At 43.9% G+C, this 14,540-nt stretch overlaps 2 protein-coding genes across 2 annotated transcripts in view; both read right to left on the bottom strand.

The window, feature by feature from the left end:
* Positions 1–12,910, bottom strand: part of LOC112102826 (coiled-coil domain-containing protein 162-like) — a 30,816-nt gene extending 17,906 nt beyond the window's left edge. Inside the window, exons 1-7 of the mRNA XM_029912167.1 lie at positions 12,902–12,910; positions 11,047–11,276; positions 7,942–8,080; positions 7,446–7,566; positions 6,066–6,175; positions 4,296–4,445; positions 4,070–4,123 (exon numbers count right to left, since the gene is read on the bottom strand). Of these exons, the coding sequence (XP_029768027.1) occupies positions 4,070–4,123; positions 4,296–4,445; positions 6,066–6,175; positions 7,446–7,566; positions 7,942–8,080; positions 11,047–11,276; positions 12,902–12,910 (813 nt within the window). The remainder of the gene's footprint in view (positions 1–4,069; positions 4,124–4,295; positions 4,446–6,065; positions 6,176–7,445; positions 7,567–7,941; positions 8,081–11,046; positions 11,277–12,901) is intronic.
* A 106-nt stretch (positions 12,911–13,016) lies between these two features.
* LOC112102827 (coiled-coil domain-containing protein 162-like) overlaps positions 13,017–14,540 on the bottom strand; it is a 12,037-nt gene continuing 10,513 nt past the window's right edge. The window contains exons 5-6 of the mRNA XM_029912171.1: positions 13,645–13,740; positions 13,017–13,190 (exon numbers count right to left, since the gene is read on the bottom strand). Of these exons, the coding sequence (XP_029768031.1) occupies positions 13,017–13,190; positions 13,645–13,740 (270 nt within the window). The remainder of the gene's footprint in view (positions 13,191–13,644; positions 13,741–14,540) is intronic.

The raw sequence follows: 14,540 nt of genomic DNA on the forward strand, positions 1-14,540 counted from the left end.
AAAATCTCTGAATATTCCAAGCTCACTGAACATGCTCAAGGCTCTCTCAGCTCCTAGTGCTGATCAGACTGTGCATATGCCATCCCCACAGAGCAACTGAGCATGCGCCAGCCCAGGGCTTCAGAGGAAGAGCCAAACGTTCTCTGTAATGGCTGATCCCAGTTGTTCTGAGCCAGAGTGGGGCCAGGTACTGAAACTGAAAGCAGGGAACCTGTCCTGTCCAGGACTCCCCCACCCTGTTGGAAGCCAGGCCCTGTGGAGGAAGAAGCCATCTGATTCAAATGCAGAGGGAACAAAGTTGAAGTGGTGGGAGGGAAAGGGGTAGTTTGGGAGAAGGAATCAGGAGACGGACTGGGAACTGAAGAGGGGGCAAGGCTAATACTGGGAGACAGAGGTGGTAGTGGGAGGAGGCAGCTGGAACAGGTTGGGTGGGGACACTGGGAGCTGGGTATGGAAGGAGAGGCTGGGACCAGTTGGGCAAGGAGTCTAGGACTGGGAACCATTGGATGGTGGGGGGAAACCAGGACTGGGAGTTGGTGAGGGAAACAGGAAAGGGAGAAGATTGGGAGCTAGTGGGATTGGCCGGTGGGGGAATGACACTGAGATCGGACAAATACCTGGGGCAAGGAGAGAGAGAGAGAGAGAGAGACTGGGATTGGATAGACAAAAAGACTGGGTTAAGGAGTCAGAGATGGAGTGGGGGTTAAGGCTGATATTGTATGAAGTGTCTGGGGAGGTGGACAAGGACTAGCAGCCAGTGTAGGGGCACAGAGACTGGCTGGCTAAAGAGACAGGGAGGAACCTGAGGAGTAGAGACTGGGACTGACTGGATGAGGAGAATGGGACTGCAATGAGGTGCTGGGATGGGGTAGAGACAGGACAGGGACAGACTGTAAGAAACGGGGCAAGAAGGGGCCACAATTTGGGGGAAGAGGCAGAAGAGTCTGTGCCCAGTAGAGCACACTGCTCTCCAGAGCCTGGAATGGAACCCAAGATTCCTGAGTTTCACCATTCCCCTGCTGTCAGCAAATATCTGTGAAACCCACTGGCAAAGTGTGTGTCTCATCCCCCACTAGTGCTGGTCCACACAGAGAATTGACAACCTACTACTGCCACCACTTACTCCATTAGCTCAAGTTCAAGGGGCTGAACCAAAATGTTCCAATCCTGCTGATGAACCATATAGGTTTCAATATGATGCTACATGGTGGAATTTCCGCCCCCCTCTCCCCCAGTTTGTGTGATTTCCTAAGTGCGTGCTCTAATGCTCTGCCCCTCCCCCCCATACACCATGTGTTAAAAGAACATTATTAAGGTTGCAATGTCAAGCACTCAGAAGTTAGGAAATGCCAGAATCAAGGTTGCCCATGCAATCTTAATTCGACCCCCTTGAGCATATGAATTATGATACAGTCCTTAATTATATGATCACATACTTTTTTTCCCCACAGGACTGGGGCTTCATCAGTTCATCGACAAGACTGATCTGCTCTGGAGAAAAATCAGGGTTGTGTTGTAAAGGAGACTGTTATCAATAGGACCCTTGGCTCATTTATTGCAGAAGGCTTATAGTGAATGAGGCAGAGGATTGCAGAAAGAGTGTAACAGAGTAGCTTGCCCCTTTAAGGTCTAGAGGCCTGGAGCCAGCCAACCCTAGTTACTAAGGAGGCACACATGAGCAGGGATCAGGTAATTCCCCTATAAGAGCAGCAGGAAGCTGCAGAGAAAGGAGGATGCTCAGGGAGAAACAAGCAGAGTCACTGGCTGCTGGGAGCAAGTGGACTTCAGCAGGTTACCTTGAGTTTTCAAGGACAAGGCTCCAGGTAGGGAAAACCTGGGAGCAGAGACTTGATGGGGATTTGCGAACTTCTATTCTGAATATTTTCATACACTAATAAATCCAACCCTAGAGAGGGGTATTGCTGAACTTAAGAAGAGTTTGTGTGTGGCACACTTAAGAGGCCCTGAAGAGGGAAAAAAGAGGTCTGAGAGCAACCTCAGGCCATGAGGAGGTGTTTAAGAGGTGGCCACCAGCCAGATGATGAAGAGGAAAACTGGCCTCATCCTTAAGGCAGCTGAACAGGAAACTTTAATTCTAGCATTTTTTATCTTTTGAATGGTTGACTTTGCAAACCTAATAAATGAAGGGTTTTTTGAGTTGATAGATAGATCAGAGAGATAGAGCACCAACTTCCACACAATGGTCTATTTAAAATAAACATGTAAAATCTTTAGTTGTACTTAAAAAGGTGTATTTTTACCTCATCTTACCACAGTAAGCTAACACCTCATTAAGGGATGCATTTTAAATATAGAAAATTCCTGAGAAAGGGAAGATACTGCCCCACGGTAACCGTTAACATGTATAAATTCACCTATGGCACCATATTTTTAGAGTGTTTCACCTAGAGCAGGGGTCTCAAACTCCCGGCCCGCAGGCCTCCCTAATGTGACCTATGGGGCTCCAGCAGTTTTGGGGCCAGGTCTCTCCCTTGGCCCCACCTGCCACCCCCAGGCACTCCCCCCTCAGGGGCCCCAGCAGCGCAGCGGAGCTGAGCGGCACCTGCCTGCTTGCTCCAGTGGCTACCGGCCCCTCCCTGCAGCCCAGAAAATTGAGTTTGAGACCCCTGATCTCAAAGTGATAAACTGTGCATAGAGACTGCTCACCCTCTACGGGAAATGCAACCATGTCTGGAGTGAAATACAATCTTAAAACTGGAAGGGACCTCGAGAGGTCATCTTGTACAGTCCCCTGCACTCAAGGCAGGACTAAGTATTATCTAGATCATCCCTGACAGGTGTTTGTCCAACCTGCTCTTAAAAATCCCCAATGATGGAGATTCTACAACTTCCCTAAGCAATTTTTTCCAGTGCTTAACCACTCTGACAGTTAGGAAGTTTTTCCTAATGTCCAACCTAAACCGCCCTTGCTGCAATTTAAGTCCATTGCTTCTTGTCCTATCCTCAGAGGTTAAGAAGAACAATTATTCTCCCTCCTCCTTGTAACAACCTTTTATGTACTTGAAAACTGTTATGTCCCCTCTCAGTCTTCTCTTTTCCAGACTAAACAAACCCAGTTTTTTCAATCTTCCCTCATAGGTCATGTTTTCTAGACCTTTAATCATTTTTCTTGCTCTTCTCTGGACTTTCTCCAATTTGTCCACATCTTTCCTGAAATGTGGCGCCCAGAACTGGACACAATATTCCAGTTGAGGCCTAATCAGCGTGAAGTAGAGTGGAAGAATTACTTTTTGTGTCTTGCTTGCAATACTCCTTCTAATACATCCCAGAACGATGTTTGCTTTTTTTGCAACATCATTACACTGTTGACTCATATTTAGCTTGTGATCCACTATGACCCCCAGATCCCCTTCCGCAGTACTTCTTCCTAAGCAGTCATTTCCCATTTTGTATGTGTGCAACTGATTGTTCCTTCCTAAGTGGAGTACTTTGCATTTGTCCTTATTGAATTTCATCTGATTTACTTCAGACAATAGCTATTCTGTATCAGACTTTCTGCACAGAAGTTTTTGGAAGGAGAATAAACAATTTCTACCAAAATTACAATTTTAAGAAAGACCATGTAATTATCTAAACTGGATATTGGCTAGGACTCTGAGCTTTTGAAAAAACATCTTGTGTTCCTCAGTAATCATGAATGATTATCACCTCTGTTTTACAAGTCACTCAAAAGATGACAACTCGAGCAGCATAGGAACCCCAAAACTATAATGGGACATTGGTGCACTACTGGGTTAGACAGAAGGCTGCTCCCTATAAAATATTTCCACCACTTCCACATGGATTTTCTTTGAAGGCCTCCCATCCACATACTCTGCCAAGAATAAAACCCAAGCTGTAATCTGCTGAGTGGTTGGGGCTACAAAGAAACATCAAAAGTCATTGTGCAGTGCATCTACAAGCCCAGAAACATGACAAACAAAGCAATAACTAGGCTCTTTCGGTCAGAGATGGTCTTCATGAGTTTATACAATGCCCTTCACAATGTGGCTCCAATCCTGACTGCGACCTCTAAAATGCTACTGGAACACAAATCACCACCACCAACCTGACTAAGGTTTACATCAGTCTGCCTTCCACCTTCTTCTACTACATGCAGTTCCTGAAACAGAGCATAAAGGCATATTGTGACTAAGCTAGCACAGCAGAATTATCTTACAATTATTTTACCACCTGAAAGCTTCGTTGTTACTTGGCAATGGCTTCCCATCTTGCAAAAATCTCTTTGACATTTCCCCCCTCTCTACTATACAGAATCAGCACCAGGCATGTACCTGTTCTTTTTGGTAGAGTAGTTGATGTTCCTGCTGAAGCAGATTTTCATAAAACATAGTGTAAGTCTCAAAGTTGCTGCGCTCTCTGGCCATGATGTCACAGCCCAGTGCAGTGAGGCAGTTTTGTAAATGGCTTTTTTTAAACGTAATCTGGAAAAACAAAATAACAACAATAATAATCCCATGATAAACCCAAATTTAAGTTTTTAGTCATTTTAGACATAGCCTGCTATGGTAACACAGGTATTTACATCTATTTCCTGTCCACCTCCGTACTCCACCCCAAGGCTTCTGTACTTTGTTTTGACATATCACATTCCCATATGGGAACTGCCTAGTTTCAGTTTTTCCATTCAATTGGAGATCAGTTGCTCCTCCTATAGAAATTATACTTCAGAGAAAAATAAAACTTTTCTCCCCACCCTACACTTTCCAAAAACCCTGCTGAGCACTAAGAAGGAAAGCTTTCAAAAAGATGAGCAGATTCATCCAGAACATAGGGCTTGTCTACATGTAAAGTTGCATTGGTTTAACCAAAGATGCAATTTTAAACTGATTTAGTTAAACCTGTGCAAAAAGGTATGTGGACCTTCTTGTTTTGGTTTAAACCAGGATCATTCCAGTTTAGTTAAACCATTTAGGATCTAAGTTAAGCTAAATTGAAATCAATGACTCAAACTGAAATAGGAGGGTCCAACATAGGGGTTTGGAGCAGATAAATGAAACCAGTGCAAATTTGTGTGCAGACAAGACCTTAGCTCCATAAGCTCACTTGTAGATCGGAGAGCTCTGAGGGAAATTTCTCCACACGATTTGGATGGGGAACGGGCTTACCGCTAGGAACCAAGCAATGCATCTCAATACTGAATCACATTTCAATGAAAACAATGTAGAGGTCTGATAATGACCTAATATTTCATTATAATTGAACATATATTTATAAAATACCTTTCATCCCTAAAGATCTCCAAATTATGAATTTAAGCTAAATAAAGGGATTATTTCATCTGCCATGAAACTGCCCTCTTCCCTCAGGGTGAAAAACAGCAACATGTGTGACAAATCCATGTGTTGTAGAGAACAGACTATTACTATATAAACCACAAACATCTCTAAGAAACTAAAACTAAAACTAAAAGCCTTGTCCTTTGGCTCCGAAAACACAGGCGTCTTTGGCTGTCAGGACAGCCCTTACATTCTCTGTGAGCCTTCTGTGAGAAAGCAGTGTTACATGCACACACGAAGCACATTACAACTATACAACATGAGAAAGGAATACCTTTTCCAACTGAAACTGCAACAAGAATTTTTAGGTATGAAAAATGTAATTACCAACTTGGAAACTGGCCAAGACATTGGGACCAACACCCCCACTCTCAGAATGAATACATCAGTTCTTTAATGACTTAAAGTGGCAACAGAGTACTACCTAACACCACACAGAGACACTGATTTACCGTACCAACTCAGAAGGAAGAGTTCTGCCTTTTGAGTCCCCAACACTACTTTCCTATAGTTGCTTAGAAGCCTCTAATCCCAGTACTAATTCTGCCTGACCTTACTACAATTGTGAGATCTGAACAAATCACATTACAAGGTGGCCAGTGTCGTACGTAACACACAAGCTCACATTCCTAACATAATCTGAACGTAAACTCATAAATTTAAGAGAGGGTGTTTCCCTTGTGCGTCACTGACTGACACAGGTTTTAATAAATAAAGATGTAAATAAAGATTAGCTATGCCTGGATAGAAACACAGTATATGTACCTCTACATCAGATTCTTGGTAATTTTCCATTAGTCTCTGAACAAATGTTTCGACTATTTGTGGTCTTACAACTGAGAAGTTTTCTTGCATGACTCGATGCTTCCAGAGCTCTGGAGGAGCAAGGGGAAAAAAAAAAAACAATACATCAACAGATGTCTGTCACAAAATATTGATCCCTCTTTAATCCCTGTAAAATGATACCATGTGCAATTTGTGGTTTAGGATTTCTCAATCTTTCTAAAAATATATGCAACAGAAGGTAACCATCACCACAAACAGATTATATGATTCTGTGCATCGGGGTGTTAGATACATTGTGTCAATAGGGCTAAAATACATTTTTGTTATGGGCCAGGTCCACCAGTTAGGGTCCTATCCACAATTGATCACTCACTGATAATAAGAGCTTTGCATGAAAATTGAGAGTAGAACATGGCTTTTTATGTAGTAACTAAACGTTTGGGTAGAAAATTACAGTTGCATTCAACACCAGTCAGTGGGAAAAAATAGTGCCAGCCACTTTTAGAACTACCATTATTTCCACCACTTGCCTGTTCGACCATTTGTGCATGCACTTACCGGATCTGCACATACAGTTATGTTAAATGTATAAATTACAGTGCATAGTTATGAACTTAAATTACTTGGAGGTCTGGCTTTTAAAGTGTCATCATTTGGCTTAAGCATTGACACCTCAATGAGATAAGTGGGAGCAGTTTCAAGCTGTCTGCAGACTCGGGAAGAAAAGTTTGAGTTAGTTTGGTGCACACAGCTCATATCTGGAAAGATTTCTTTGCAATAATTATGGTTAAAACTTGCTTTATAAAAATAAAGTCAAAGCTTAGATTCTGCAGCATTTGAATCTGGGTGAGCAGGCTGGATAAGTGTCAAGTGGGCCAGGTGCTTGAAACCCCAGTGTACAAGTTTTCATCACATGGTGGCATAGTCAAGGTATGGGCATTTTCACATGAAGGGCTGGGCTTTATCAAAACCTGAAGGGACTTTTTATGTGATGATGGTAAATTTTCACCAATGATTTCACTGTATGTGGGCCAAATTGTTCCTGGCTCTTGAATGGGTGCAAAGGGAAGCAGGAAGGATACACAGGAACCTTACCACCCTGCACAAGGGCTGGGTAGAATCCTTGCACTCCACCCTCCATGTGCCACTAGGGATGCATGTTCCCCAATGGGAAAGTGGATGGAAGCAGCCCTGCTCCCCGTATTAGCTACAAAACTGGTAAGCCTACTGTAACTTCCAGAGCTCCCACGCATATGTAAAGGCTGTAGGATTGGGCTTCCCATGTTTGGCATGCTTCCTATGCAGGAAAGAGATGGGGAGGCTAGATATAAAAATGCATTTTGTGTTTTAACACCTTACCTGTAGGAAGGCCACTTCCTGCTCTTGCTCTTTCAGATGTAACTAGTGTCATCTCCTGGTTAATTTTCTTTTTCACATCCTGGATCATGTGTAGTTCTAGACTTTCCAGCAGGTTCTGAAGCTGTAGTAAGTGCACAGTACATTGTTCACTTTAAATCTCTATGCTTGTTACACCTCATCTGCTCTGCTTTGCCAATTTTCAGTTTTTTAAAAAGTGACTTTAAAAAACCCCCAGTGTGTAGGAGTGAAGATCAGATATTTTAGGGAAGTTATATTGTGTCCAAGTCTGTACCATGAGTACTCTGGGGGTCAGATTCACTAGTCCATTACAGCTGCTTTATGCTGCTCCAGGGCGCTGAGTCGTGGGCCTTGCAGCACAGGTCCCAGTTTGCTTGAACTATCCATACAGGTGACCCTATTTAGGCCCCCCCATGGGTTTTAATGGTTCCATGTCGGTCAACAGCACTCCCCTTGTGCAGTAATAGTCCTCCTTTACCTGCCGTGTTTTGACTTCAATTTCTGATGCTCCTTTTGGGGGAAGTATAGACTGAGAGCTTGTTACAAGTCCTTCAAACTCATCTTCTGTGCCCATCTGCCTGGCAATGGCTCTCATAGCAGGGTATAGGATGTCAGTGCTAAAGAAATCCAGACCAAGATGTTACAGATATTCCCTCTCAACAGTATTTTCAGTCTCTTCTGTATTTCTCTCTTTCGGGCCATACGTACCTTCACCCTCCCCTCCCCCGACACACAAGCATTGGGACTCATTTCACTATCCCCTGTCACCCTGTCGGGAAGCCCTGTTAGCAGAGCAGGATTTTCTGTGTGGACCGATCATATGATACTGAATCTCACATAACATCACTTCTTTTTTCAATAGTTATAGAAAACTAAAAATTCAGTGGATGAAGCAGGAAGAGCAAAAACAAAGCAGAGAGTTCTGGTTGCTAGTATGAACTTCTCCCCTGACAACCAAATAGATGTAGACACCCCCATGCTACATTCTCGTATCTGATTGCATTTGCTAGGTAGAAACAGTGCCAGCCTCCCTTCAGTCGTCAGTTCCAGCCTGAATACTGAAAGGGCCCTTTATGTCTCCAAACAACAAGAGGAGCAATTGACAAAAGGGCACAGGTACCAGGTTACATTTGACACCATTGATCGCATTTGACACACATGAAGAACTTGAAAACCTCATTTGCTCGAGATGAGTGGAAGCTTTTCCTGGTGAATGGGGTGAGTGCAGTGTTTTACCATCACTTTCCACAGAGCTGTTGTTTCCATTCACAAAATATATACACCAAGATTCAACAAAGTGGTCCCTAAACCCAGCACAGATAGATCACCCTGGCATAGAGAAATCCTCCGCTGGCACAGAGTTGGCATAGGAACTGCTACACTAATACCGCCTCTGCAGGTGTGAGCGAAGGGAATATGGGAAAGCCGGGAGGGGGGTGAGGGAGGAAGGAGCTTGGCTGTACCCCAGCGATCATGACTACCACATCAGTCCCTTGGCAGCTGGCACAAATTAGCATAGCCCTGAAACAGTGGGGGCAGAGTAAGAGAGTGATTGCTGGAGCCCAGATGTGTGGGAGAAGTGCCCTGCCACACATTTAGCGTGAAGAACCCATGCCCCCAGCTCCCCAGCACTCCTCCTGAAGAGTTTCAGAATGCTGTAGGAGCAGGTTGAGCTCAAGTGCTCTACATGTTCCTGGAACTAGGGTCTCTCCCCCCCTGCAGAATGTATAAGCTCTACAGGGGGCAGAGATCCCAGTCCCAGGAAGCATACAGATCTTACCAAATCCCCACGCTATACCAGTAAGTGGGTCTGGGTATTGCAGGTGGGTCTTGCTCCTGCAGCTCACCAGCCCTGGCAATTTCTTCTCTTCTTCCGGATGAGCAATGAAGAACAGCCCCCTGCTCTCTAGGTTACATTATATCACCAGATTCTCGCCCCCTTCTCTGGCCTGCACTGTGCTGAGGAGCCAGATTAGGCCACCTGAAAAGTCCCCTGACATGGGGGAGTCCTAAACTGGCATGGCTTGCTCATATGCCACCCTTCCGCTCTGGACTCACCATAGGGATGTGCTAGGGAAGGAGGGAGTGTGGCAGGAGCATTACTGCATGTTAGCTATGCTCAGCTGGCAGATGGCTCCTTGAGAGCATTTACTTGCTAGCACAGGTGAGTATAGCTCACAGACTGCTCTACAGTACGTCAGATCTGAGGTCAGCATTGGACTAGTTTGAAAACTAGAAAGCTGACAGCCCCACCCTGCTGCACAAAGCAGAGACTGGGCACAGTAGAAAACCGGCATACCATTCTACTCAGATATGCTTCTGTTCAGGGATTTGTAGATGTAAATTGGGAAGTCTGCTTTTATGTAAGTATAAATAACAATGATATCTTAGTATCTCTTCTCTCAAGTCACTACAGATAACAGTGAGTCGGTATTTCTATTGTAACTTGCTAGATTAACAACAGGGTTATACCAGCAAGTAGGGGCATAAAATTGACATCTGAGTGATCTCAGGATAATCTGAAGATAGCAACACAACATGTCTCACAGGAACAGTACAATGGAGGTATTCAGTGGCACTTTGATATCTGATGACTAGAATAGAGAGAGACCTGATACCAGCTTGTTAAAGGAACAAACTAACACATTAAGACAAAAATGTTTTGGATTTGCAAGGACACAAACAGACACATCTTCTCTGCCCCATTTTGTGAGAATCCTGTTTTCCGATATCACCAAAACTCCCCGCTACCTAGACTGTATTACTGCTGTGTTATCCAGCAAACTTTTATTTTCATTATGTTGCTCATTTTGTGTGGTGTTTAGATGCTGCTTGTGATTATTAGAACTGGGAGCACTGGCTGTTGGGAGTCTGAAAGGACAGGAAACAGGAAGGAGGGGGGAGGAGTTGAGGAGGCTGAGTGAGAGTTACAGAGGGTGCAGCAGCAGCTTGGTAAAGAGGTTTCCACTGTAAAAATAAAGTCCTGTTGAAGTTTGTTAGTACCTTGCCTGGTTGATACAACATTTTGGTAATAAATTTTATTTCAGGGGACCAGGAGGGCAATGCATTATCACATTTTTAAAAAAGATATAGTTTTAGGCTTTTAGTAAGTGTCCCTTTAAAGAAAACTTGCCAGATTTTCAAATGCACATTATTCAGGCCAAGCCAAGTGGGAGGATTAGGAAGAATCCTGGTACATTTCCACTTCATTAAAAATCAGCTTCAGGAATGTCAATTTTTAAAAGTACTGTATGTAACATTGATCTGAATGTCCTAAAGAGACAGGTAGAAATAATAGTGTCACTGAAAGGCCACAAGAATACATTTGGAACAACCTTACTAATGAACAATTCAGGGAGAAAGAAGATCAGAGCAGGTCAAAAACTCTATTCTAAAGAGAAAGCAAAGGTATTAGAATAGTTATCAATTTTGTACCAAACTAAAGAAAGGTAGAACTAAAACAGAGCAAATTGAAACAGGATAAGAATAAGAGAACAGTGTGAAGAACGGTACAGGCATTTATTGTTTTTAACTTTCACAACCACTCCAGTCTAGAATACTTTTACATCAGAATGAAACTCACCCATATAGCTCAGCAAACTGTTTGTAAAGAGGAACTGTATTGATATCCTCGACTTTCAGTTTAAGTCTACCCCATTCTGCCTTTAATACTTCCAACTGCTTCCATGTTATCAGAAAAGATCTCAGCAAAGCACGTGAAGTAACTGGATCGTGCAGCCTTGGCGGAGCTTTGCAAGTCTTTCTGCTGCTCTCTGACCAACTGGCATGTGATTCATCAACTTCTGCCAAATTCTAATGAAATTATTATAGGAGACATATTTTGTTACAATCTCAGCTCATACACTTATTGTTTAATAAAATGAGATAAGCCACTGTACGCTTGTTAGAGATCGGATTAAAAACAAACAAACTTGCAACCCACTATAATTGTTTCCATACACTAGTGTCCTACAAAATCTAGTGGAGATAAAATCCTGGCTATTTTTTCATTTCAATGAGCAGACTATAGAAAAGACAAGGCTAACACACACACACACACACACACACACACACACACACACACACACACACCTTTCATCTTATTGCCACTTTCCTTGAGTCAGTTGCCTCAATAAAACTCCCTGCTGGGTTGTTGACAAAAATATCTTTAAAAACTCAGATTCTCAGCTCAAGTCCTGAAGGAAACATGCCCCTATTAAAAAATAAATAACTCGTTCTCTTTGCACATTTCTCCACATTCACACTTCCTGACACTATCACTGTACACTTACGTGTTCACTAGCCGGTAGGTTTATCTGCTTTCCATCAGAAATGGCTTGAATCTCAGCCCATCCCCTGAACCAAACCTTTGTGGTAGGTTCTGGAAAGGCTTAATGCTCCCCAATGACCATTCACTACATTTTTATCCATTGTTCAAATGTTACTGGAAGTACAGCCTGAGGACCCAGTCCTCTTCTTAACTATCAGTCCTCATTATACAAGGGGGGCAGGCCTCTCTGCACTGAGCAGCTCTTGTTAAAGGGACAGATAAGTGTCTCACCCTCTAGTCCTCTGAGGCACAGGTGGGGAAAGTGAAGAGGCCCTGCTTTGTCCCCCAGTTTCTGATGGCAGCAAGTACAGCAGCTGGACGGTGGGCACCAGCAACCCTTCTAATGGGCTCCGTCACTGTGGCTCTCCTCATTCTCAGCTGCACTCTAAAAGCTTCTTTGAAACACATTACATCCCATCATTGCAGTATAACTATATGGGACTAAAGGCCACTTTTTTATGCTACACTCCCAGGATTCACTGAAGTCTAAGGGAGTTTTTCATAAGAGCTGTGCAGAGAGGCAGAGTGGTCGCCCACCCAGGCTGCCAGGGAGGAACCACTCCCCGCCCTCTGCGGTGAGCCAGGCCAGGCCCGCCCTTCATGCTGGAAGCAGAAAGGCAGAAGAGGAAGTATAAGAGGCAGGGCCTCCAGCTCAGGGCAGCAGCCTACCCACCTTAGGCTGGATGGCTTGTGTGCGTTTGCTGCCTGCCACAGTCAGAGAGCTGGGCTATAGACTGCTCCTGCTCTGCCTTGCTCAGAGGGCTTGAGCCTGGCAGTGGCCATGTCTACACAACCACTTATGTCAGCAAAACTTCTGTCATTCAGGGGTGTGAAAAAGAACACATCCCAGAGCGACATACATTTTGCCGGCATAAGTGGTAGTGTGCACAGCACCAGCTTCTTCCACCAACATAATTACCGCTGCTTGTTGGGAGTGGTTTAATTATGTGGACAGGAGAGATCTCTCCCATTGGCACAAAGCAGCTACACGAGAGATCATACAGCAGCGCCTGTGTTTGCTGTCTGCCCCAGCCAAAGAAGCTGGGCAACAGACTGCTAATTGCCCTGCCCCGCACCAACGGACCCTAGACTCTTTAATGACACTTACCACATTCATTCCCTGACAAATGGCTATCAGCTGCTAGGGGAGCATAGCGAGGCGGAATGGCCTCCCTCTGAGGCGGACAGGGAGGAACCACTCCAAGCTGTATAGCCTAAATGAATTACTTTGTCAGAGGTACCTGTTTTTTCTTAGCTACAGCAGTTTGCCATTCAGCATGATCTTCCATAACATCATCATAGCTACTCTGCAGTATATCCTCCATTAGAAACTGCATCCCGACCAGCTCCCCATGAGCAACTCTTCGGTCGTCATCACTCAGTCTGCACAGGCACAACTAGAGGAGGAGACACACAGCTGGTGATTTTTCTAGGTTACCCAGACAGATCTCAGTGAGTAACTATGGTAATGAGTTATTGTTAGTACAATTACTTTAAAAGTCATCCATCCATTTGTATGAACAGATGGATTCTACTGGAAGCCTCTGGCACTGTGGACCTAAAAGTCATGGAAGAACTTTGTTACCCAAGCACAACATCATTGTGGTAGCTGCAGGAGAACTAAAAAATGAAATTGCCTAGTTCAATTTCATTGTCCAAGAGCAGCAGTTTTTTAAATAAACAAACAAATGGTGAATGGTAAAATAATTTGGGTTTTTTAAATGACAAAATAATGTGTTACTATCAAAGGGAAGGACTTGTTTTAATGCAGAACAATTATCATATTGTCACTGTGCCTTTGGAGACAGGCACAGTAACTTTTGGATGTACAACAAGTAGCAGTCACCATACCTGCATGTTATAATTTATGGTATTTAGATTGTGGATAGTGACTGGAAACGGTCCTCCATCTACTAGAAATGCCCTCCAAGGAAACAGTGTCAATGTCTAAAACAAATTCAGATAACATTCAGAAGCACAAAAATAATGTTCAAACAATAATAAAGGTCTCATCTAACTTGAGCTGAGGAAGGAAATTACAGTGCAGGCTGCTGCTTAGTCTGTAATATACCATGCTCTGACTTCTTTGCATGAGTTGCAGATAAGTGTTTAATTGGAACTATATAGGATGTACTAGGACTACTGAGACAACAATGGGATGAGTTAAGGGACTGTTCTCTTTACCCTACATTTCCTGGATTATTGGAAGCTGGTGTCAGATTTAACATTACTTTCACATTTTTTAAAATTTCATTATCTTTGGGTTTTACCAAACTATATTGAAAGAAAGGAGGAGTTCAGTGGTCATACGTTGACAGCACTATGCTTAGGCATTAAAGGCAAAATCCTGCCCTCTGTAGCACGAGAGAGAGAAGAGGGTGCAGGGACCCCATTCTTCTTCTGAGTACATCCCTGCAGAAGCTGGGCAGCGTTCCAGTGCAGTGCTTGTGCGCACCAGGAGAGAGGAAAAGCTAACACACCCACTATTATTCTTCACACAGGGCAAATCTCATTCTTCACTTGTTCTACATAATGGCTCAGTATGATCATTTAGAGCAGGGGTTCTCAAATTTTAGCAACCAGAGGATCCCCATTTTGATTTAAAAATTTTCACAGACCCCGAAACCGGCTTCTAATTTTCCCCAGGAGTGCTCAGCCCCAGGCCTCGCCCCCACTCCACCCCTTCCCCCAAGGTGCCATCCCTGCCCCTCCTCTTCCTGACCCGCTCCAACCCTGCCCCTCCTCTT

This window comes from Terrapene carolina, unplaced genomic scaffold, assembly GCF_002925995.2.
Source record: "Terrapene carolina triunguis isolate 2854851 unplaced genomic scaffold, T_m_triunguis-2.0 Scaffold42, whole genome shotgun sequence".
Taxonomy (NCBI): Eukaryota; Metazoa; Chordata; order Testudines; family Emydidae; genus Terrapene; species Terrapene triunguis.